Source organism: Pseudochaenichthys georgianus, chromosome 8 (assembly GCF_902827115.2).
Source record: "Pseudochaenichthys georgianus chromosome 8, fPseGeo1.2, whole genome shotgun sequence".
Lineage (NCBI taxonomy): Eukaryota > Metazoa > Chordata > Actinopteri > Perciformes > Channichthyidae > Pseudochaenichthys > Pseudochaenichthys georgianus.
In genome coordinates, this window is record NC_047510.2 from 27,209,761 (window position 1) to 27,235,042 (window position 25,282).

The 25,282-nt window shown below is 41.7% G+C and overlaps 2 protein-coding genes across 2 annotated transcripts; both read right to left on the reverse strand.

Annotated features, from left to right (window-relative positions):
- Positions 1 to 233: 233 nt before the first annotated feature.
- Positions 234 to 8,295, reverse strand: gdpd3a (glycerophosphodiester phosphodiesterase domain containing 3a). The gene is made up of 10 exons (XM_034088645.2): positions 7,859 to 8,295; positions 7,002 to 7,044; positions 5,874 to 6,009; positions 5,131 to 5,176; positions 4,801 to 4,919; positions 3,933 to 4,022; positions 3,645 to 3,778; positions 2,820 to 2,879; positions 2,552 to 2,603; positions 234 to 700 (listed from the first exon to the last, which is right to left on the reverse strand). The coding sequence occupies exons 1-10, from the start codon at positions 7,995 to 7,997 to the stop codon at positions 572 to 574; spliced, it is 948 nt and encodes a 315-aa protein (XP_033944536.1). The 5' UTR covers positions 7,998 to 8,295; the 3' UTR covers positions 234 to 571.
- Positions 8,296 to 10,626: 2,331 nt separating this feature from the next.
- mapk3 (mitogen-activated protein kinase 3) lies at positions 10,627 to 25,034 on the reverse strand. Its single transcript, XM_034089520.2, has 9 exons — positions 24,537 to 25,034; positions 23,064 to 23,246; positions 21,378 to 21,567; positions 19,794 to 19,910; positions 19,590 to 19,704; positions 18,813 to 18,941; positions 17,747 to 17,856; positions 16,526 to 16,654; positions 10,627 to 13,975 (listed from the first exon to the last, which is right to left on the reverse strand). Exons 1-8 carry the CDS (start codon positions 24,746 to 24,748, stop codon positions 16,535 to 16,537), a joined length of 1,176 nt encoding a protein of 391 aa, XP_033945411.1. The 5' UTR covers positions 24,749 to 25,034; the 3' UTR covers positions 10,627 to 13,975; positions 16,526 to 16,534.
- Positions 25,035 to 25,282: the final 248 nt, after the last annotated feature.

The following is a 25,282-nucleotide window of genomic DNA, read 5'->3' on the forward strand; positions in this document are numbered from 1 at the left end:
CTAAAACATCCAATAAACGAGCTTAAACCCATAGCTGAGGATCTTGGGTAATCGCTCGAAATGCCTACGTCTGTTTCCGGTTATTTTATTTTGAAATTCAGTTCCTGACGGACGCCAAAAAAGCCCGAGATTATGGAATTAAACCAATAAATAAAAGCAAGGATAATTGAGTGTTATTGGTGAGTAAATAACAGTGTGTTATTTTGAAAAGAATAACAAATTAGAAGGAAAAAAAGATTTAAAAAATACATATTTCAGTATCCTGAGGCTCTGAGCCCCATTTATTTTCCTCACAGACGGCAACAAAAGTCCGAAATTATACGATTTCAAATAAAAGCAATAACTGTGGCTTGATATTGAGTAAGAACATGTTTTTATGAACCACACAGCTTCCGGTCTCCCACGACCCGACCGGAAACACATTACCAGTAGAAATACATTGCTTTTAAAATCGTGATGTGCAACACGAAAAAAAGGGGCAAATCGTGTTGGTGAACACGAATCAATAGATTAAAAATCGTGTTGGTGAACACGAAATGCCGTGAGACTGGGTTGGGTGGTGTGTTTGGGGTCAATCCTCCATTCTGTTTCTGGAGAGGTAGCTAGAAAGAAGAGCCGGGTAGTCACTCATCACCCCGGTGGCCCCGACGTCAAACGCTGCCTTCATGTCTTCATCTTCATTGCACACAAACAAATGCACCTGCAATCACAGATAGTCAACCTTAGTGATCTGTCTGGAGTCCAGGAGAACAAGCAGCTTGAAAAACAAAGTTAAAATGGGTTGGTCAACTTCGCAAACATTCAGGGAATAGAGCCAATGTCAACAACACAGTGTTCTATTTCTGACATCCTTGCTGCAGTTTTAAGCTAGCTACTGCGCGTGATCAATAAAGCACAAACACATGTCATACATTTGGAGGGTGGCAATTGTCTCAGATTTGACAGCAAAAACAAAGCCTCAGAGCATAAAGGACTACTTGTTCTGACTGAAGTGTACACTAATAACTCATATTCCTCAGTGTTATGAATATTCTGTATGTTGTGATTTTAGCATTTGCAGACGTTTTACATGCACAAAAAGCTAACACTACAGGAAAGGAACAATCTAAAAAGCATAATAGGCCCCCTTTAAAAAACACAATTTTAAATATTTAATATCAGCATAGATACTTTTATTGGGGAGGGAAATGCATTGGTAATATAATGTCTCATTACTTCTTATTTCTAATATATATTTATTATTTTCCTGGAGAGAGGAGCTCTGAACTCATCCCTCTGTTTTGATGTGCAGTGTGAGGAGATGAACTTTTCTTAGTCACTTACTTAGAATGACTCACAAGTGTTCAAAGGCTTTGAGGCCCTCAGCAGCTGACAAGGCAACGACAAACAACGTCATGCTCAAACTATTCAAGTGTTAACTCAGGACAGAGGTGATGCATCCGAAGTTCTGAACACATCGTGAGCGTTACTGTTTGTAAGCTGAAAAACTGAAGTGTAATAAGCATTAAACCACTAATAATGAATTCAATAATGAAGTATTACATATGACGAGGCAGTCGCAAGCAGTCAAAATTAAACTGAATCTGCCCTTTTTTCTTGTTTTTGTATCCAGGAATTAGGATTTTGTTTTGTTTTACTTCAACTGATACATCCACAACTAAATCTTTGTCCATCCATCCATCCATCTTCTCCCGCTTATCCGTGGTCGGGTCGCGGGGGTAGCAGTTCCAGCAGAGAGCCCCAAACTTTCTTTTCCCTGGCGACATCAACCAGCTCTGACTGGGGGATCCCAAGGCGCTCCCAGGCCAGCGAAGAGATATAATCCCTCCACCTGGTCCTAGGTCTACCCCTTGGTCTCTTCCCAGCTGGACGTGCCTGGAACACCTCCCTAGGGAGGCGCCCAGGTGGCATCCTAACTAGGTGCCCGAACCACCTCAACTGGCTTCTTTCGACGCGAAGGAGGAGCGGCTCAACTCCGAGTCCCTCCCTGATGACCGAACTTCTCACCTTATCTCTAAGGGAGACACCAGCCACCCGGCGGAGGAAACCCATCTCGGCCGCTTGTATCCGCGATCTCGTTCTTTCGGTCATGACCCATCCTTCATGACCATAGGTGAGGGTAGGAACGAAAATGGCCCGGTAGACAGAGAGCTTTGCCTTCCGGCTCAGCTCCCTTTTCGTCACAACGGTGCGGTAAAGCGACTGCAATACCGCTCCCGCTGCTCCGATTCTCCGGCCCATCTCACGCTCCATTGATCCCTCACTCGAGAACAAGACCCCGAGATACTTGAACTCCTTCACTTGGGGTAAGGACTTAAGATTAAGAAAGCTACATTTAATTTTAAAATTACCCAGTGGAGGTTTTCACAAGTAGTGTCTTTGTGAGCCAACACTTGATTAAAAACTGTGCACAAGTCAGATTGTAATTACTCTTATACTAATTGTGTTTCCTATTCATATCTCAACTTTTACATTTTCAAAGGTTCTTGTTTTTGTGCATTCCTGTGATGCACTTCAACAACTTTTAGGTATGTATTATGCCGTTTGATACCTGAATTCCACGGGCTGCGAGGTGTTTGAAAAGACTCTTCCTCATCGTTACTCTGGAACGACAATACAAATTACTTCAGACACAAAAAGCATTGAACAAAAATCAATTATTTCAGTCTTGTCTTTTAGCCTTGCATAAAAGCATTAACCCATGCATTCAGTGGATTTCATGTTCTCAGTATTGCTTTCGTTTCTCTCTTTCATGACCAATTCAGATTGCAGCAAAACAAAGTCAGTCATAAGGAAGGCTGCAGTGTAACTTCACTCACTTTTCTAACAAAGAGACGACCAGCGTGTTCCTCAGCATGGGCTTCTCAGGAATGAACGTCCTTCAGCACCCAGAGACAGAAACAGTCAACATGTCTGTACTGTTAGTAATTCATTACTATGAATGAGGGCCACAATTGTAATGTAAATTCCCTAAGCAAAAGACACAAAAGAAGAAAGGAAAAGCCTACGGTACAAGTGTATACAGCAGAGATAACAAGACAACTGAACTGCTGAAACAATTTCATGACATTCATCTGCTACTTAGTAATTATTTATCTATTATCTAATATATTATTCCAATAACTTGTATATAGACTCGTATTGCACTATTCCACCTTTTTTTTCTCACTTTTTTAAAAACTATTTTTCTTTTTGTATTACTTTTAATATAGTATATTTTAATATTGTTTTAATATTGTCTGCTTATCTGTATTATTGTGTTGCATTGTTGGAGAAGCCTGTGACCTAAGAGTTTCAACGACATAATTACTCTGTAGCTATGTTAGTTTGACAATAAAGAACCTTATAAAGAACCCTATCAATTAAAAAGTTGATCTACAGGAGAATACATATTTGAAAAACAAAACAAAACGTCTTATTGTATTGAACTCCATTTGTGTTTTAATATTTCTCTGAAATGTGTGTTTTCCTTTCCAGAAATGTCCCCCATAAATGAGTGCGGACAATATCAGGAAATTAAGTTTTTGTCGCCAAATTTTCCTTTGGAAGGACCCCTCAATAAACGTGTGCCCCTCCCAGTGTTGAAATGGCGCCCACGCCCTTGCATGCATGAACACGCAGACAGACTCAACACGCAGCCACACCTGTTGATGATGCGTGGCAGGTAGAACTGCAGTACACTCTCTCCCAGAGGCACAAAGGGCAGCAGGCCGCTGTAGAACAGCAGGAGCATTAGCACACCTCGGTTCATACTGAAGCTGTACGGCATGGAGTCGTTCTGAGAAGATAGAAAAGAGACAGATTACAGTTCAATTTCACCTCTTTATTTCAGGCAATCATAGTATTTTAAGAGGCAAAAAGGAGATGTTGGCTGTGAATTCTGTGTAAAATGCTGCACAGGTCACTTTGTCGCTCCCAGGTGGTCAACGTACCGTTTTGCGGCACTCCTCCAAAACCGTGGAGTTCACAGAGGCCCAGAGTGTGAGCTCCTCCCTGTTGTAGCGTTGAACCAACTCTGACACCTGAAAAGACAGCAGAAGGTCACAGGTTAAATGTGATGGTAGTGGAGAAATAATGAGGTGTATATCAGTATACACGTTAATGTATACAAATACTCAAAGGCAGGATGTCATCACTTCAAAAAAAGATTATTTACATGTTGGAGTCTTAAAGGGGGCCCATCATGCTAATTAACAGGTTTATATTAGTTTTAGTGTCTCTACTGGGACGTGTCTCCAGGCTTTAATGTTCAAAAAGCACTTTATTTCTCTCATACTGCCTGTGCTGCAGCACCTCTTTCACCCTCTGTCTGAAACCAGAGCCCAGTCTGCTCTGATTGGTTAGCTGGCCGGCTCTGTTGTGATTGGTCAACTGCTTAGAGAGGTCCTGCCCCTTAGCCTATCACGTACAATGTGTTGAAGCGCTAGCCAATAGAAGCGTGAGTGTTACTTAGTGATGTCAACACATGTACACAAAGGAGTCCAATGGAGGCGTTTCAGGCAGGGGGAGAGTGTGTGGGAGAGAAACTCCCTCTGGAGGGAACTTTGCGATTTAAGCCTTTGCAGACCATTGACATGCACTTAAACCAATATAACACACTACAGGAAAGGCAAACACCCACAAAGCATAATAGGACCTCTAGGAAACGCATGCAATGAGTTCATTTGGACATTTGACTGTATAGTTGCTGAGCATTACAAAAGCATCAACACCGTTTTCATGTTATTGTTGTTCTTTTATGTCATTGGGGAAGTTTTGAAACTGTTGAGTTATGAGTGGTTTTGTTTTTATCTTTGCTACCTTTTCCATCAGCTGTTTGTTGTTCTCTTTGATCTCAATGCTGACAGGCATCTTGGGGAACTTCCTGAACACATCCTCCAGCAGAGAGAACTTCCTGTCTGCACCACTACTGTAGCGACCTGAAGCAGAGCGATGGAAACTAAGATTACAACATCGACACACACACACACACACACACACACACACACACACACACACACACACACACACACACACACACACACACACACACACACACACACACACACACACACACACACACACACACACACACCTAGTTGATTGAATAACTTTTAGTTAGAGAGTAGGAGAATGTGAGGAGGAACTCACCTGCATAAAATGTCACCTCCAGTCTTTCTTTATACAGAGGCAAATCCTATAAGAGTTAAAAAGCATATGAATGGACTTAACAAGTTATATCATTGTTATTATGAGTTGAAGATGGAATTAAAAATGTACATCCACGTTTGGATATTCTATGTGTAATGGATAAAAGTCAAACATTAACTTCGAAGGGAGTCCAATACTTCAGTGAACATTTACTCTTAGTTTAAGCCTTGAGTAAGTGCTTTTTCATGCAGCTATTTTAACTAACTTGAACCATTGATTGATATTTGTGTTGATTTGTACATGTATTTGTTTCAGATTATGATTCGTCACCAGGACGGAGCTGCCATGGAGGGTCTTTACTCCCAGCGGCTCAGGGAGAAAGCCCTCAGGATTACAAAAGACCCCCATCACCCCAGCCACAGTCTGCTGCCTTCTGGCAGGCGGTACCGCAGCATCAGGACTAAAACCACCAGACTCAGGGACAGTTTCATCCCACAGGCCATACGACTATGAAACACCTCAGCTTGCATTATTTGTATTGTTGTTTTTTAAATAAAAATGTGTTTTATGTCTTGTATATATTTATATTTCATTGTTGATAAACCTGTGACCCAAGTTTTTCATTCATTAAACAACTACCAATGTAACCCCTCCGGCACCAACATGGTCGACTACAAGCATAATCCCAACAAACAGGCCTGAGCTTCTCTCTGAACCTGACCTAGTGACCTCTGTCCTCTCACCTGTAGACTGAGTGAGGAGACGGTGACGTCCTGGCCGGTCTGCCTCAGCAGGTTCTCATCATGTGACACCACCACATGTCCGTCACGTGTCAAGTGACAGTCCATCTCAAACATCTGTGTGCCCTGCTCCGCCGCACTGCAAACACAAGGTCATAATTACCTGCACAATCACTTCTTACAATCCTGTTAACTGAGGAGACGCGCACCCTTCTCCTAAAATACTGCAGGAAATAATTGAATTGAAAGGATGTAAGACGATGAATACAGCGAAGACAGGATTGTACACTGTGTTACATATTTACTATTCTTACATAAGGCATCCAGCCCTGAAATAAAGCATATTTGATATCTTTAGCAGTAAATGTATGTTCATTTAAGCAATAGCTCACGACAGGCCGTGGTATATGCTCATTATATCACAGCTAAGGGGCGTGGTTCGGCCCGACGCGAAGCAGTTTGCTTTTCAGCCCAACGGTATACTGTTTTTCTCAGACGCGGAGGGATACTGACTTGTTGTGAAAAGTAACTTACAATTCTACCCGTGGTATACGCTCAGTATATCACGGCTAAGAACCAATCAGATTGCTTGATTTGACTTGTCTGTTTTATAATTAAAAATATATCACCATTATTTTGGACATAACTTCAGACTTCACCAAATACAAACAAAAAGTTCTGTCCGGAGACATTGATATGTTTTTGACTACAGGAAATACAGAATACAGTAATATTCCCCAGAATTTCTTTAAAACTGAATTTTTAAACTGTTTTTTTTTCTTTATAATCAAAACACACACATTTAAGCACGTTTTTTAGTTTTTGGACTCTGCATATGAGCTGCCTGTTCTTACCACTGAGATATCCAGCGGCCATTTATTTGATCTTTTTGAAAAACAATGTAATGACCTTTTTCATTTCCCTGAGCCTCCCCTCAAATAGTTTCGAGCCCGCCTAGGGAGACTTTCAAAGCCTCTGTTCTAAGACATGTTATGAAACTGGGTGAACCCTCCGTTTCTGTTAGAAAGAAAAGATGGAGTCAGAGTAAATAGGATGATGCTCAGTTGGTCACAGGTTCTCTAAAAAGTAGATTCTCCTGGAGTGAAATCTCCTCTAGAGTTTGGTACTCACTGCGTGAACGCCCCCATCGTGCTCTCTATCCTCTCTCCACATCCTGGAGACACACAGAGAGGTGAGGGTTGATGACGGCAATCAGTAAAGGTACAGAAAAAAGCACATTTGGACAAACGTTCGAAGAACATTGCATCACTGTGTCTTCTGTAGGTGTGGCAGAATGAATGAATAGTAAAAGCTCTGATCTGACAACATACTGCGAGTATTCAGGTGCTTACAATGGAAGTGATATCATTATTTGTTTAAGCCATAGACACTTAGCAAATTAACTAACCCTGATTTTTGTCAATTTGCAATCAGAGTGTTGTGTTTGCTCACTTTATTAATCACAATCAGAATCAGAATCCCTTTTAGTCCCACAGAGGGGAAATGTGCATCGTTACAGCAGGAAAGAGCCACAGACAGCTTAATGTTACCTATGTTAAGAAAAAAGTACTAAGTTATTATATAATAGAAAAATATAATGTAAAAAAATAAGTAAAAGAAAAAATACTTTCCAAAATACAAATCCTGTAACAGTTCTTATAATTTAGCAGCCAGGTATATAATACACAGTTATTAATGGCTTATGTATATAATGTAATGTATACATTATATACATAAGCCATTAATATCTCTGTAATATATCTTCATTTGAGCTTTTGTGCTGCAGGCTAATGACAATATTATCAACAATGACAATTAGATTGTAAACCCTTTGGAGGCAGAGCTTTTGTGTAGATTATTTAACATGCAGTGTGAATCAAGGGAATAAAACAAGCCTTTACATGGGGAAACAAAAGTGCTTAAAAGAGCAAACAACCCTCTATTTTCACTTTGTAAGCACTGCACCTGAGCGACAGTGACCCTCTTACCTCCCCTGTGTGAGATGTGTCTGCAGTCAAAAGGAGTGCGTTTCTTCTTGTGGAGAATCTGGGGGTTCTTCAGCAGGAACACCGAGGTGAGAGCGTATCCACCCAGAGCTGGGAGGAGGAAATGCAGAAAACTGCTCATCCTTCTCCTGCAAACACGTCCAGCGAGGTCCTGATCGAGTCCTGCACAATGTAACCGCTGGACAGCAAAGACACTGATCCAAGTGTGTCCTTCAGAAAAAGAGTATGTACAACAATCCCTCTTTGTAATAAGATCCAACAGCTTGACTGAACAACCTGCTCTCTGAGATAAGAGAGCACCTGGACAGACCGGTAAGACGAAGGAAGGCTCTTTCTCACTGATTCAAACTTCAGAGCAGTAAAAGTCTGTTAATAAAACACCAGCTCCTCACCCAGAGCTCACCTCTCGACTATCTGCCTCTGGCCTCTCCCCTGCCTGTGGCTCTACCATTCCTCTCTGTAAACTGCTTTTGTTCCCGGGTTAGTGTTGGCTTTGTGTGTTTCACACCTGGGCATCTTTGCCAATCATTTTCTTTGATAGCAATACTGTGATTATGACCCCAAAGCAACATTTTAGGATAAGCAGTGGTTGTTATCTGTTGTGCAATCCAGATTACAGTTGAGGCATTATGGGAAATACATTTTTTCATAAACTGGTTAATTTTGAGAGCTTTTGGCAAGAATATTTGAAAAGCGGGTCAGGTTAAAGTGCTTTACATCCAAAGCATTAAGACACAGTGCAAAAGAAGCATATTATTAAATGCCATTAAAGCAGTCATTCAATAACCAAGAGAACATAAGTTAAGACAAGCTAAGATAGGATAAGAAAGGAAACTAAATAAAGTTACCGTGCCGTGTCTGATATGAATAAGAATTCAATTTCATAAAAGAAAGCGGCAACCAGGAAACACTTCCGCCTTGATTTAAGTGAGGAAGCAGTACACCTTCACAGATAAATGGAACATAATAACTACATGTTTTTTCCCGATGTTCAGTTTTATTATGGTTTCAGCACAATACAAAAGAAAACATAGTCTATAAGTAAATAACTGCGAATGTACGCACGGTGTACTTTGCAGCTGATATTAGGCAAACACAAAGGACATCAGTGGGGGTGCAGTAGGTTTGTACTTGTTTGACAAAGGGGATGTGGTGTACAAAGATACATTATGTCAACACACCTCTGACCCACAAGCCAGAAATATGAAAACAATAACTGTGCAGAGTCACACGCGCAGTCGCGCACAGTACAGCAGAGAGAAGTGATGCATTGTTCAGGTTCAACAGAGAAGTAGGAATGTGACAAACAAAGGTGAGTCTGCTCTGAAATGTTACAACAAGCCTGGATTTCACCAGAAAAGTGAAATCTATTCACGACAAAGCAATGGGACCTCCCAGAAGCTTCTCACTTTGGAAGGTATCTCCTTTTCACACACATGTCAACATCCTGGTCATGTTAACAGTTCAGGTTTCACGCAGTGGTGGAAGAAGTACTTAGGTGTGTTACATAAGATAAAGTAGCATTACGTAACTGTAAACATACTCGGCTACAAGCAAATGTCCTGCATTCAAAACCTTAATATCGGCATCCCTTTAAGTACCAAGAGTAATAGTATTTGTTATGTTTAATAGCTAATTTCCGATGAATAGAGCTGCTTTACATAATGCTACTGGATTTATTTTTAGCCTATAAATATATCTCAACGTTTATTTGATAAGGAATTCATACTTTGTATTAGATAATAATCTAAATCTAAAAAGTAACTCAAGCTGTTCAATAATTGCAGTGGAGTAAAAAGCACAATATTGGTTTCCAAATTGTAGTAGATAGAAGTATAAAGTATAGCATAAACAGAGAATACTCAATTGAAGCACAAGTACCTACAATGTGTCCATAAGGGAGTAAAATGTACTTTGTTACTATCCACTTCACATTTGCATGCGTCCCTGTAACATCAGGGTCTGAGGGGAGGCCGTGCTCAGACATGCTATGGAGGCAGCTGTTTGAGCCACACAGCTGGAAAATCAAGTTGACGGATGACACACAGTTATGTTCATTCCCAGGCTTCTTCTTGGCTTCTGAGAGCTGGTTTCACACCGATATTAGATACAGATCAGTGGTGCTGTTGTTAGGCAATTCCTCCTTTAGATAAAGGAAGAGAGTTTCGTGAGAGCCCGTTTCCCATGGTAACAATGAGCGACACTTACTGAACATTGTTTCCGTGGAAACAATCGGTGACACCTCCTGGAAAGCGTTTCCACAGCAACAAGCTGTGGCACAGGTGCTGAGTGGAGGAACTAAGCCAAGCTAAACTGATGAGTTAATGCGAGTCCTGCCACATTAAGAAGCTATGTGCGCCTTCAGCTGACATCTTATTTTACTGGATGTTTTCTCTGTTGTTACCGTGTTTGCTGATGTTTTGTAAGTAAAATGTCTAACCGTTGATTTTTTGTATAATAGGCCCTCTTTATCATTAGTGATGTCAGTTAGGTCAAAGCTATGGAATATATTTTTAACCTCAGTTGTTGTGCTTCCCTACTTGTTGTTTCTATTTGCTGCAGAATTGTGTTATTTGACACATTACGTGGTCCTTTTGATGACATCAGAGAGGCTTTTCGCACCTATATATATATATATGAGTGTCTGATGATTAGATCTAGCTATAGTCAAAGCGACCACGAGTTAAATTAAGGTAAAATAATAAGAGACCACAGGACAAGAAAAAAAAAAAAAGAATTCAAACAGTCGCAACAGTATCAGGACATTTTATTTAATTATATGTATATAATTCAGTTTTTGTTAATCGTTTAACTTTAATTCATAATACCCATAGCATATACAGACTATAACCCTCGATAACTCATATCTCTTCGACAATCTACGTATATCTTCTTTTAAAATAATTCCTTATAAGATCTTGGAGGGGAAATCAAAGAAAACAAAGGTTTCAGAAAGATTGAAAACACTGCCAATAATAATCACGCCCATAAGAGAATTAAAGAAAAAGAAAAACATTCTAATTATTAAAAAAACAAAAACAACTTTAACTCCCTTTTATGTATGAAAATAAAAGAAAGAAAACACAACAACTCACCAATATAACAATAGCAATAATAAGAACAGCCATTTAAAAACAACAATATCTGGAAACAGGCCTCGTGACGGACAGGCCTTCAGACTCGCCGATGCTGCGTGAATGTATATGGTGCGTTTAAGTGCAACTTTTCACAAACACACAGATGCACTCCTCAGAAAGAGAGAGGAAGTGTGTGTGAGTGTGTGTCCGGAGGATTGGAAAAACGTGGTCCTCTTTGTTTTCCTTCCCATGGTTACCCAGTGAGATGTTTGGTCTGGCGGCAGGTCGGTTGGAGATTAAAAAAAGAAAAGAAAAAAAGAAGCAAAGCAGGGCCTGGTTGACTGGTGACCAAATATACATATGACACGCATAGCAAATCTCAGATGTAAAAAGCACAGGCAACTGCATGGAGACACACACACACACACACACACACACACACACACACACACACACACGATAGAAAGAGTCTTGGCTTTATGTTACTCATGAGCAGATACACAAACACCTGTACACAGACATAAATTACTGCAGACGGTCCATGAGTTTTAACACACACACACACGGCGAAACTTAAAGCTGAACAAGGAGAGACAAAAAACACCCGGAGAGGACAAAGTGAGCGTGGCTGGAAAGACAAAGTGCAGGCGTGCTGATTGAGTTATGCGAGTTCCCTGCATGTATGATCCAGGGGCGATGACTTGGTGGCAGCAAAGTCAGTGATAAACCACCAAGTGCCACACTGTGGAGAAGCAGACAGACAAGGGAGGAGGGGAGGCAGCCCTTTGAGTAAAGCGTGGCGAGTCAGAAGGTTGAACAGATACAAATCACCACATGCACCAGGAAGCCTCACACCCATCCCAAAGTGCTGGCCTTGGCTTCTGAGAAAAAAACAGCCCAAAAAGGAAAAATCAATGATTTTAGCTGCAAAGAGCGAGGCCGGCGAGCATCACAGACCTCCCCCGAGAAAGAAAGAATAAAAGAGGATCCAGTGCATGTGTTGGTCCATTTTTTTTAGGGGAGGAAAGGAGGGGGGGGGGGGGGCTTCTCTACTGGTCCCAGTGCAACAGGCAGAAAATTAGTGCAGACCGAGCTGGTGACGGCTCCACCAAGCAGCCATTAAGTACAGTCACATCCAGAGCAAAGAGAGGAGGGAGCAGCCGCTGACAGGAACCATAAACACAGACAGAATACACAAGCAAAGAAGCCATCTGAGAAACGACGCAGCGTTACATCACCCACATTGAAGAAGAACAGGAAGCAGGAAAACACACACACACGCGAAAAGGGGAGCGAGCGTAAAACAAAATGGGCAGAGGGGGTTTTTTTATACCGTACAACCATGAAGGGATGATGGCTGTCGACGCTCTGACAATCCTGGGTCTGATTGTTGTTAGTGACGTCAGGTCGTATTGGAACCGTGGGAAACATGGGAATCTTTACCAGACATCCTTAATGGCTTCAACGCGGCATTTGTCAGCAACATGTACAGTTTCTTTTAGGAGTCTCGTTCTTGTCAAAGTTCTCATCCGATGACAGACTCCAGAAACTCAGGCCATTTACATTCAACTCACATCAATGAGCCATAATCTGAACATGCTCGTTGGAAAGTGCACTTCTACTTCTCTCGACCGCTTACATGGGTTTGTTTATACTCGGGCCTTCGCTGCCAGCTAGACTGTGACGGGACGGACTCCGTACAGCACCGTGGGATGGAGAGGCTGATGTCTGGCAACCAGGCCCCATCTTCCAGAGCACTGTACAGGAGATCAGACTGATGTTATAATAAGTAGTTAACCACTCATTTGCTATTCATTTTTAACTAAAATGAAATATGTAATACTGATCAGATATGTGATGGTTATTGTATTTAATGAAGGGGAAATGTACTATAACAGTGTCTGACATCAGTGTTCTGGCAGTATTTCTGCCATTTTGGAAGGAACGTCTTCCACTATAAAACTTAGTCACTTAAGTCAGGTAGTTCATGATCATTAGGGGAACAAAAGGGTTTATTAAGAGTACCATGACTCTCTGGAAAATGGGGCGTAGGTACGACTGTTATCTGAATGAATAAGCGATTATACCGTTTGATTCCTATTGGTTCCAATCATGTGGCGTCTCCTGAATAGAACCCTCTGAAGGGGGAGTTGAGTAGTATGTCAGAAAATGTGTTGATTCAAAACTACGAGAGGTAATCCTTAGTTGCTCCCCGGCCAAGTTTCCTGCATATCTCTGCCACTTTGGTTGATTTGAGGAATGCATGCATCCATATGAACATCATACAGTCGTTGTTTTTTTAAGAAAAGAAAAGCGACGACAAATAAATCGATATAAACCTGCCAACATGCCAGAAATAACATTGAATGTTTGTCTCAGAAATCAAGTGTTAAAAAAAAAGAAGACTTGCAAATATAAACCCCAACACGTACAGATACGACTGATCCGAAAACACTCAAAAACAACAATGTACACACAAAAACTGCCACAAGCACGCTTAAAAAAAGAAAAGAAAATAAGCTTTTTATATTTTGGTATATATACACAAACACCCGATTAGCATCCCCGTTCCTTTAGCCCTCGATTTTTTCCAGCTTGTAATTTACATGGAGCAAGACAAGAGAGTTATGGAGTCGGTTAACACAGTAGTTTATATGAGGGAGCGACAGATCAGCATCAGGGAGCAAGAGAGAGAGGGGGGGGGGGGGTTACTGATGATGGGAGGGGATGAGGAGGGGGGTTTAACAGGGAAATAAACGTGAGGTGAGAGGGGGAAGAGTCCAACATGGACAAAACTGAAACAGTATGAGTACACAGACCCTACCACCCCCAACCACAGAAATCAAAAGTTAAACTTAGCTCTCTTGCAGTAGAAATGGAAAGATAAGCAGTTAAATGTTCATTTCTCGTTTTCTCTTTTTTTTTGTTGGTTTCTTGAAGATGCATTTTTTCTTTTTGTTTTAGCATGTCGTTTGGAGTCTTCTCGTTCCAAGCCTCTGCGTGGCTTTGTCACTCTTTAGGGCTACGGAAAGGAGACAGAAAGAAGAGAGAAGTGCACTTAGGCCCCATCACCGTTTCTAAACCTGCAGACAAATGTGTTTCTGTGTCCAAGTGTCATGAGGGCTAGTGAGTGTCCTTAATTCACCTTTGCTATAAAGGTCCTCTATTATACTCTTGTTCAACAGTATACTATAGGGCTCAGATATACACAAAGCATGTCTCTGAAGTGTTTGGCTGAAATAACAAACGGATCATTCCAGCATCCAGCTGTGTTTCAAAAGTGCTGATTCTCTGTCTGTAGCTTTAATCACATCAAATCACACTTCCTTACATACTTTTAAGTTACAATAACTGAGACCAGAGTTCCCGTTAGCCGGTAATTAGAAAACTTAGAAAAATACCGCATCAGTTGCGCCAATTATGTGACTGACAAGAAGAGTCAACTCTAATGTCTAACACTTATGTAAAGGCCCCACGAGGACGAATTTGGTCGTTTGCGTTACTGTTTAGTGTCATATAGACCGTTCGGCCACACGAGGACGACCGAATATGGCACTAAACGACTGAGGAAACGATAACGGGTCCCAAGGTGGATAGAAATGCATACGCCACTCTCTGGGGGGTCAAACAGCTCCGTGTGTGCGCCCTATACGGACATTTTCAGATCACTGATAGTGATTGCGCAATAGCCCCGCCTCTCCCCACCTCTTCTGCTCACCTCCGCTTACCCCGCGCCATTGCTGAAGTGTTTCGCCACCAACAACAACAACAACAATGGCGGATCGCAGAGTTGCTATCGTGCTCCGGACGCTATTGACCATGCTACAGTTGTTTGTGCAACATCTACAGCAATAATGATGAGGCAATAGCCCCGCCTCTCCCCACCTCTGCTGCTCACCCCCACGTCAAAGTAAACTGCACCCTGAATTCAGATTATTTATCTTTCTCTCGCGAGTGAAGTCTAATCTGACAGGACGGAGACACGCAGCTCTGCTCACCTGCAGCTCCTCCCGCTGCAGCAAAACACACACTTCAAGTCAGATCATCACCCTTAGCTATTTTAATTACCTCTCAAACTCCCTAAACTAGTTATAAATATGTTTATTTTTACAGTCGGCCGGGTCACTGATTACTGGATGAGCTGCTGCATGAGACAGACACTGACGCTGTCCGAAGAGAGGGAGGAAAAAGAGAGGCTCCGTGTATTTTATCATTATATTATATAGAGTCGTTATTCATTTGTTTTAAAGCTCAATAAATAACAAAGAAGACCTTTGACCGGCACTTTTATAATTTTGTCCGGAAGATTTCAACTTTAATACACGCTGACTGGCGAAAAACTCTGCCCGGTTCCCTCGGCCCCCACCGCGGAGAATAAACAGAAGGGCAACCATGACAACCATGCTTCTTCGCTGCTTTTGTGGAGGAAGTTACAGCGCCACGTACAGGCTCGGCATATGTACTGCAGCTTCTCCAGCGGTTGGAGCTAAACGGAGCGGTCTCGTGTGGGCAGACACTATCCGGATAATTATTGCATGTGGACGGAAGCCGTTTGCGATTGCGTTTGCGTTAATCCTATGCGTTTAGCCGTTTTCGTCCTCGTGGGGCCGCAGCCTTAATGTGGAGAAAGAGATGTCCTGTATGGGTTGATTGTGCGTTGATCTGTTGGTAATGCCTCGGGGTTCCGGTGGGCATGTAAACAAATGCATAATGCTGCGCTATACTTTGTGGCCTCACCCGGTTGCATAGCGACACTTATTGTGTAGTTGTCTTTTAATAAGCAGGTAGTCATATCATTAGCTAGAACTAGCTGGATCTGATCGATATGGACATAAACGCGAGTGAAGTCTAATCTGACGGGAGAGAGAGATCAGCTGCTGCTGACGAGTCGACACGCAGCTCTGCATAACCACATGCAGCGGTGAGCGGACAAAACACTTCAGGTTACAATATCACACGTAATATCACATTTTAATGACCTCTCAAATACCGTGTTTAGTTTCACTGTCGGGTCGCTCATTACTGATCCGCCAGCTGCATGATACTGACGGGCTGTCAGGAGAGGGAGAGCGCGCTCCGTTATTCCCGTGTTATTGTAAGTTACTGTTCACGTTTGAATAATGTAGTTAATCTACTATAATTAGTTTGTTTAATATCGAATCACATCAATTTCTTTTAAAGCTCAATAAATAACAAAGAAGACCTTTGACTGGCACTTTTCTAATTTCGTCCGGAAGATTTAAACTTTAATGGACATGTTGACCGGCGAGAAAATATTCTAACGGGAACTCTGCGAGAGACATGCTGAGAACAGTGGAGGTTTGGGTGTGTGAAGGAATTGATGAATGGCATTCGCTCCACTGACACCTAGTGGTCCCAAATCACAATAAAGTTTTGTCACAGCTTTAAAGAAAACAGAATCAGACATGGACAATCAAGGAAATGGCCAAACGGACATCATGTAGCCTCTGGATATTCCAATAAAAGTCTTCACTTTGCGACCTAATGCAGAAAGTTGTGTTGCTGTGACTGTGCGTGTTTTGTTGTGACGTCAGCGGGCGTCTTCACGTACCCATGTGTCTCATGTTCCCTGGTAGGTTGCCTGGAATTGAGCGGTTTCCTCGTAGATCAGTTCCTTCAGCTTCTCCTTGGGCAGATCATCCAGCTCCATGGAGAAGGTGAAAGGCTCCTCCGCCACCGGCTACACACACACACACACACAGACACACACAAACATTGTTAAAACCTTCACCTCAAGAGGGAGAGCCATTTCTTCACAATCAAGAGTTCAAAATAAAGTCTTGGTGGGTCAATTTAGGAATTGAGCAATATGCTGACACTGTTCGAGCCTTACAACGAACCATTTCTATTTAAAATCTTCAATCATCTTGGCTGTGTTTATACAGCATTGATTTTGGAAAGGGTGTGATTTTTTTCCCTTTGAGGTTTAACTTCAGTTCCTACAAAAATAAAAACGGTATAGAGAAATACAGACTTTCAGAAATGTCTAAAATGTTTCTATTTAAACCTTCTTTTTTTTTTATTCCGCCGCCATATCTGCATAAAATCATGCATTTTATTATATCAGGCGTTCAATTCAGAGTCCTAGCGTCAACATTTATTTTTACTTTAGTCCACCATACTGGACCATTTTCTCATGTTTGCTCTTTGGGGCTAATAGCTGCTATTTTCCAGGTTTATTGCTCTATTTTGTGTAAATTAATATATCGTTTTATGGCCACTTTTATATACACATTCTGTGTGCTAAGGACATCAGAGCAACTCCTAAAAGTGAAGTCAGGCTTTATGACTAAGGCTGCAAGTGGGGAAAGTAGAGAGGCTTTGGGTAGCCCACACTGTGGAGTAAAATAGAAACACTAAACACTTTAGTAAGACCAATTCAATGGAAGCCGTCGCTGAAAAGCAGCCAAGCTGGAAAAACCAGTGAAGATCTGATTTCTCCAGTAGGGTGCTAGGAACCAGCCGTGCTGACGGATGCGATTACATTCTTTAACCTCTCTGCGGCTGAACCATGGAGCGAACGTGATACTAATTGCATTCCCAACACAGCTAAGAGGCTTCCCAGCACTAAGCACAAAAAGGCTCACAAAACAAATCTTGGCTGATTGTCGAAAACAATGACTAACAGGTTTGAATGAATGAGCCCGGCGTCGGCCTCCAAGATCTGTGCAGAACCTCCTTTCTCTGTCGACAGTTTCTCTATTGATCCAATAAAACGCCGTGTCCTTTCAGATGCTACTGGCATGGTGCGTCAGGTGATTCTGCTGCGTACCTCATCTGTGGGGTCGTAGTACTGCTCCAAGTAGGGATGAGCCAGAGCCTCCTCCACGCTGATGCGCTTCACGGGGTTAAAGGTCAGCATGCGGCCCAGCAGGTCCAGAGCTGCGTTAACATTCATCAAGAGCTTCAGTTAGTAAATGAGGTTTCTTTATTTTCCTACAGTGCGTTTCATTTCGTTTCTGGACTGACACTTAAACAACTTAAAGATATGAAAGAGAAAAAAACATTACAAATATTTTCTTAATGATTTACTTATTTTTCATAAAGCTGGATATTTCATAGAAAATACACATTTGAATATAGAAGTTAAGTAAGTGTGCTGTCTCAGAGGCAAATACCCATAATAGGTTGCATTAACTTTAATATATAATAATGTTAGAAGGATTTCGCGCTGCAGTATATATAAGTTACCTCATCCTTTTCTTGGAAGGTGTACATTTTAGGGCTGCTCGACTATGGCAAAAATCATAATCTCAATTATTTGGGTCAATAATTGATATCACGATTATTAAAAACAATTATCCATTTACTTTGAAAACATCCATTTATTGAAAAAAAATGTGAACAGTATGTTTTTAATTACCCTGAACTTTAAGTAGAATTCAACTGAAAAACCAATAAAAAAATAATAATAGTTTTATTTCGATTACGTTGTTTTCGTAATTGTTGCAAGCCAAAATCGTAACCACGATTAAAATACGATGAATTGAGCAGCCCTAATATAAATTACCCCTTTCCTCATCCTTTTCTTGGAAGGTGTACATTTTACAACCACATGAGGAGGCATGCAATAGATCAAATAACAGACACCACTCACATTAAAAGCCTGTTATATATATTATTATATATGGGATGTAGAATGGGACTTTTCTTTTGTGCCACATAAAGGAGACAAAAACACCTTGTACAGAAAGCCTATTGAATGCCCACTAATGGAAAAAGCGTATTTGCCCCACTGACCCCTCCAAACAGTTAATCTCTAGGGTTTTATTTCATTTGATTAAACGAGTCTTTTTTTCTTGCCCTACATTCTGGGTTAACAAATGGTGGTGCGTTACCTTTGGAGTCGGCCTTGTAGAGAGTCTCCCAGGGGATTCTGGGTTTTGGAGGCAAGGACTGCAGGTAGTTCCTGGCCTTCATGTTGATGATGCAGTTCAGATCATCTTGAGTGGGGGATCCAAGGACGCCTGCAGAGTGGGGGGGGGGGGGGGGAGACGTATTTTAATATGGCAACACACCCCCATTTATGTTCTTCTTACACTTGCAGCTTCTACTGAGATTTCTGAATGAAGCTTTGAATCTATGTTTTATTACATCATCACCGTCTTTATTTTATATTCCTTAAACAAAATCCTCAATTTAAATGAAGGGATTCATCTGAACAAATTAGTTAGTTTTTTTTATTTATTTGTATGACTATAACTCGGCAGTGCATATCTAGCAAGCAAGATAGCAAGCCATTGTTTGAACACAGCTGTTGGTTTGCGAAGGCTGAACCCCAACACATATCCAAAGATATTTAGTTAGGTGAACAACATTTACATTTTTTAAGTGATTTTATGGCAATGTTTGGATCATACGAGTCGGAAACAAACACGCAGACATAACTAAATATAATTCTAAAAATAATATAATGTTATTAGTTAATTAGTACCAGGAATAAAAAGTATAATACCAATAATATTAGATTAGATCTTTATTTTCAACTTTGCAAAAATACTGGCTTAAAACAGAATAAATACTTGCGTCATTTTAGGATTTCGATGTCAACATTATGATAGAAGCCTGAAACTATTTGGTACAGCGAGTCTTTAGCAGCAATGACACACACTCACCCAGTATATGGTTGAGCTGGTCCAGGTAGTGTTTCCCGGGGAAGATGGGCCTGTTGGACAACATCTCAGCCAGGATGCAGCCCACTGACCAGATGTCAATGGACTTGGAGTAGCCCTGAGACACAAACACACAAACGGTGAGAACAACTCGCCAAACGAGCAACCCAGTCCAACACAGATTCAGTAACGCTCACACAAACCTACCTTTGAGTTGAGCATGATTTCTGGAGCCCTGTACCAACGCGTGGCCACGTACTCGGTCAGGAAACCTGTGTGGTCGTGCTCCGGGTCGGCTATCCTCGCCAGGCCAAAGTCACAGATCTGAGGATATCAAGAAGGGTCAGAGGTCAACAACTTCATGTATCCAAGATGTGACCAACATTCAAGACTTGCAGAAACATGAAAAAGGCTGTACATGTTTTTATTTCTAATACATTGGCCTCAAATAAAATTGCAGGAAATGTGAGGGCAGGCACCATAACAGTACAGAAATGCTGTACACAATGCACAGTGGAGTAATATACATTTTGTAATTCTCCTATATATTTACCTTTCTATAGCTGTATTAATAAATACGTTTTTTTTTTATTAGGTTTTTTTGGGAGAGGACTGTATGCATGTGCTGCTTCTATTCTGCACGATCAACTGATCCAGGGATTTGTGGTTAGTTGCCGATAGTTACCCTGAAGCTATACAACGCCCGGACATATCAGTGTGCTGATAGCATCTTGTTTTAGGCTTCAAAAACACAACCACTGCAGAAACAACATTAGGAAACACTTAATATGACGTTTTTGCAGGATGTTATCAGTCCTTAGGGCTTTTAGTAACTTGTATGTACGATACATTTTGATTAGCATTTTACTTAATTTCCCAGAATGCACTTTAGTGTACTTTGAAGTTGTGCAATAGCAGGTTGCCAGCGCCATGTCTCTTACTTATGAAACAGGCTGCAGCTGTATTAAGTTAAATGAAATGCATTATCTGGACAATAAATGGCATGAATTTAGATTGTTTTAGATACTCATTATTACAGAATACAGAAGTATTTTACATGTGGCTACTTGACTGCAAAGATAAGAAACACAAACACTTAAGCTCAAAGGGGAATCAGAAGAGCATACTGTGTGCCCTCAGGGGAATATTTTTACAGCGTTGCAATCCAAGTGCAGTCATTTCATATTTAGTAGGTGAAGGGCCATGGCAAGCAAGGAAGGGCTCGGGTCAATCCAGCACCCATATCCAACATTCCTGAGATTCCCTTTCAATCTTGTTGAGCCCTGCAACTTGCGACTGGTACCAATGTTTACATAAACACAATGAAGCTTGTGTAAATCATTCCAGCCGACTGAAAACAAGACAAATGCACAGTCTGAGTGTGAAAATATCCTCTTTAGAGCTTTTGTCTCAAAATATGAAGTATAATGAAGCAGTTACCACATGGTAACTTTAGAAGGGGGATTTTTAACACCTATACTAAATATACAACATGCAAATGGAGAATTTCCACTTAAATACATATGTGTAGGGCTACAGTTCTACTGAAATAATGCTAGTTTGTTAACAGAGTGGTCATTGGAGTTATGATCAAATGCAACAATAAAAACTGATTCAAACAATCCATTAGTGCAATTTCGCAGTCTTTGGTTGTGTGTTTATCACATGGGAACTCTTTTGTAGTCATTCTGAAGAGGCCATTGGAGGAAGTGCAGTTCTTATCTCTTAGCTTTGAGTTGTATCACTTGTGTACATAAACAAAAAAAAGAAGATATTTGTGCGTGTGCGTACCTTGAGGTCGCAGGTGGTGTTGATGAGCAGGTTGGAGGGCTTGAGGTCACGGTGCAGCACGTTGGCAGAGTGGATGTACTTGAGGCCTCGCAGGATCTGGTAGAGGAAATAGCAGACGTGGTCGTTGCTCAGCCTCTGAGTCTTCAGCAGCTTGTACAGGTCCGTCTCCATCAGAGTCTGAACGATGTAGCTGGGAGGCGCCGTCAAGGAGCACATCAACGACCCACAGGGTTAAAGGACACCGCGAGAGACATAAAGACTGCTCTGAGTGGGATTTAAGGGCCCTTAATTATTTAGCAACATGTATAAAATCAAACCAAGATTTGCTGACACATACTTATATTTCCCTGTTAAAACAAACAGTAGGTTGGACTTTCAGCTTATGTAATGTTTTCTAGACATATATATATATCTTACATGTAGTCAGGGTTAGCCTAATAGGGGCAATTTTTGTGGTGCAATTTATTTATTTTCTTATCCAGATATTTACTCTGGCATCACTATCAATCCAAATATATCCATTCCTTGGTTTATGGCCAAATCCTAAGAAAACAGAAGTAAGTAAGTAGCCTTTTTATATTTTTAACCGTAGAACATGTTTGTTTTTTGTCGTCTTTTGTATCAACTGTGGTTCCAACAATTCTCAATGTACACACTGCTATTTAAATATTATTATCACTAACACCAATTCCCTTTAAACAATTGTATTATCATTTTATATTGATAATACCAGTTTGTCCAGCCAGTTTGGTCTTTCTCCAGTTAAAGGTTCCACTAAAGTTCCATTTTGGAGCTCTACCCTAAACTGGAGCAATGGCAATCAGATAAATAACTTTTTGTTTGGCAATGGAGCAGCCACATTTTTTTTCCTAATTCTCCTGCCCACTTAAAATATACAAAGCAAAACTGCTGCAATATAATTACTCTTCAAATGGTCACTGTGTACACTCTCGTTTTACAGGTACTTGAATGCATCATGACTAGATATTACATTTAATAAAAAGTTATAGTACACTTCTGCATGAAGGACTAAAACTGATAATACAAATTGGTTGAGTTGGGTATATTTACATTATCAAAAATATTGCCAACAATTTTCCGACTTAAAGTAGCACATTTTAATGAATGAAACGATCCGTCGCAAGCCGATCTAGACCCTTTAAGCATGCGTCAGCCTGGTCGTTTGACATTGACTTGTCGTCAAATTTTGATATACTTCTAAACTATATAGCTACAAAAGATGAAGCATTTAAGTCATTGATTTGTGGATCTTAAGTAATCAGAGAACGAGGACAAAAGCTGATCTGAGCTTGTTCCTGTGTTCACCGAGAAAACAATTCACAATTGTAAAAATGGTTTGTTTTGGAGAGGAGGCGACCAATATAGATCATTCAGTTCTCGGTAAAAACACTAATAATCCTAACCTGGAAAAGCTGGCTGCAACAGTGGTGAAGGAGACAACTCCCATGATCCCACGCTATTTCACGACGCCACAATACTCCATGTTATTTTCACTTAATTGAGGGACCCCTTGTGTCAACTGTCAAAGGCTAATGATGGAACACCATTTGATTTCTTTATTTTAAACTAGTTCAACCCTAGAAGTTTGATTTGATTTAAGCTTGGACAATAAGTGACAAATGCATGAGCAGAGCCTTTCTCCTGAATGAAAGCATGAAAGGATACACATCCCTCATGTTGTCGAGTACCCGTGCCCTGAGAATGTCGTTGATGCCGATGATATTCTCATGGTGGAAACGCAGCAGGATCTTGATTTCCCTCAGTGTGCGCTGGCAGTACGTCTGGTGCTCAAACGGGCTGATTTTCTTGATGGCTACGCGCGAGCTTGTCACGCTGTCCATAGCAGAGCTGGATAGGGTGGATGTGGAAAGAGGCACACAACAAGTCTCATGTTACACACTGTACACTCCACAATGACGTTATCAGAAACTGGGCTAATGCCGAGCTCCAAAAGGGCGTTGCAGACGGTCTCCATTGCCAAGATGACACGTCTTTTTGATGTGAAATGAAGTGCTGTAGGTGTATTTCTGAGTGTAGGTGCAGTGTGGTGTAGGTGTAGAGTAGATGGAGGCTGAGCACAGCTGTGAGTGATGCATTTCTGGGACTCTTGAATTCACTTTGTGGGGGGGGAAACCTCCAAGCTAGGTTTTAAACACTCAGCCTCAACAGGAACAACAGTTACATCACATCTTCTCTCTTGGTTAAAGTGTCTTTTCTTATTGCACAACACACACTGCATAAACTGAGCAAGTTCACACACACTACTAAAGGCTAAAATAATGTTGTAAAAATCAAGAGGGAATTTATATACACATGGTTAGATCACATGTGTAACAAAATATATGTACATGTTGTTTATGATAAGCTATAGTAGTTTTTGTTCACTGTACCAACTAGTGGGTGACGATGACAATGTTTACAAATACTGCATCAGTGGAACCACATGCCCAGGATGACAGTACGAAAATAACACTGGTGAAAATGACAGTGATCTACGCGGGGTGTGTTGTTGGCCTGGCTCTCACTCGACCATCCTCTCTCCACTGACACGCATTTGCTGTCACATCTGATCCTGTTCACAGATCAGCCTCGACTGCGGTGACTTGGCACCGATGTCAAGTGCAACAAGGGTTGCTTAACATGTCCACACAAGGCTGTAGATCACATACAACGATAAACACGAGGCCTCGCTACAATTGACAAATCCCACTCGCATCCTCTGCAGCAGATTTACTGCAAGCTTCAGGTTTCAGATTAATGTGGCTGTGCTGGATGGATGAGATGACAATAGCGATAACTATGTCAAACGTGCGGTCAAATGCAGTCTGCAAAACATTTCTCAGCGCAAACCAAACTACGTCCTGCGCAATCACTCCCAATCTTGTTTCCTGTAAAGCTCATAGCCACGCCTGTAGCTAGTCAGCTAACCTGCTAACCACAACATCAGTTTCAACAATGTCTGAATGTCGGGCAGCAGCTTCGCACTCAAACATCGACGCTGCACAGTGACTGGGTGCCGCTTGTTGAATGTAGACGCTGGGGTTAGCTGGCTAACAGTATGTGCTAACAAACAGCTTAGGTTAGCTAGCACTTTTTTTATTAAGACTGTACGGTGGCCCAATGGAAAAGACAACTCACCAGACCATCCCGTAAGCCCCCTCCCCGATGTAAGACAGGTTCGTGTAGCGGGGGCCCACATCGAATAGCTGGCCCTTCACGGACTCGGACGGGGCCTTGATTCCCACAACTGGAGCCGCTCCTCCGTCCTGCGCCACCGAGCCAGCCGCCCCGACAGCGCTGTTGGAGCCTGCGGCCGCTGGGGCCGCTACGGTGCTGCCTGAATCCGCCATTCTTCCTCTCCAAACCTATCCGGCTCTGTCACTGTGCTTCACCGAGGCTCTGCTGCTGCTCTGCGCGGTGTTAACGTTTGTCCGGGGCCTTTAAACGGGAGGATTGTTTGATTGACGGAGCAAAGCGACTCGATCAGGGCCCTCTCTACTACCGGAGTGTAAATGGATTTCGTGCGCGAGCGCGGATTTGGTCTTAGCACCGTGCGTAAAATGCTCGTGCCAAACTACGGTAATACAGGTGCGTTAGATATGGTTGCGAGGTTGACTTGTGTGGGCGGAGTAGCGTCTATTAGCTTGAGGCTCCGCCCGTGTAGCTCCTTTGTGACAGTGAAACAAGCGCAGTCTGCAAAATAAACATGCAGCAGCAGCCACGAGTGGGCGTGCCGAAATATGTTGCATGCTGCCTGTTGTGACAAGAATAAAACACTTATGATCGAATGTTTATTGTATCGGTTCTTTTGTGTCAATCCACCTTCATAGACCATCCATGAAGAGTATCTTAGAGTCTTTTTTGTTTGCATTTTCAAGGAATTC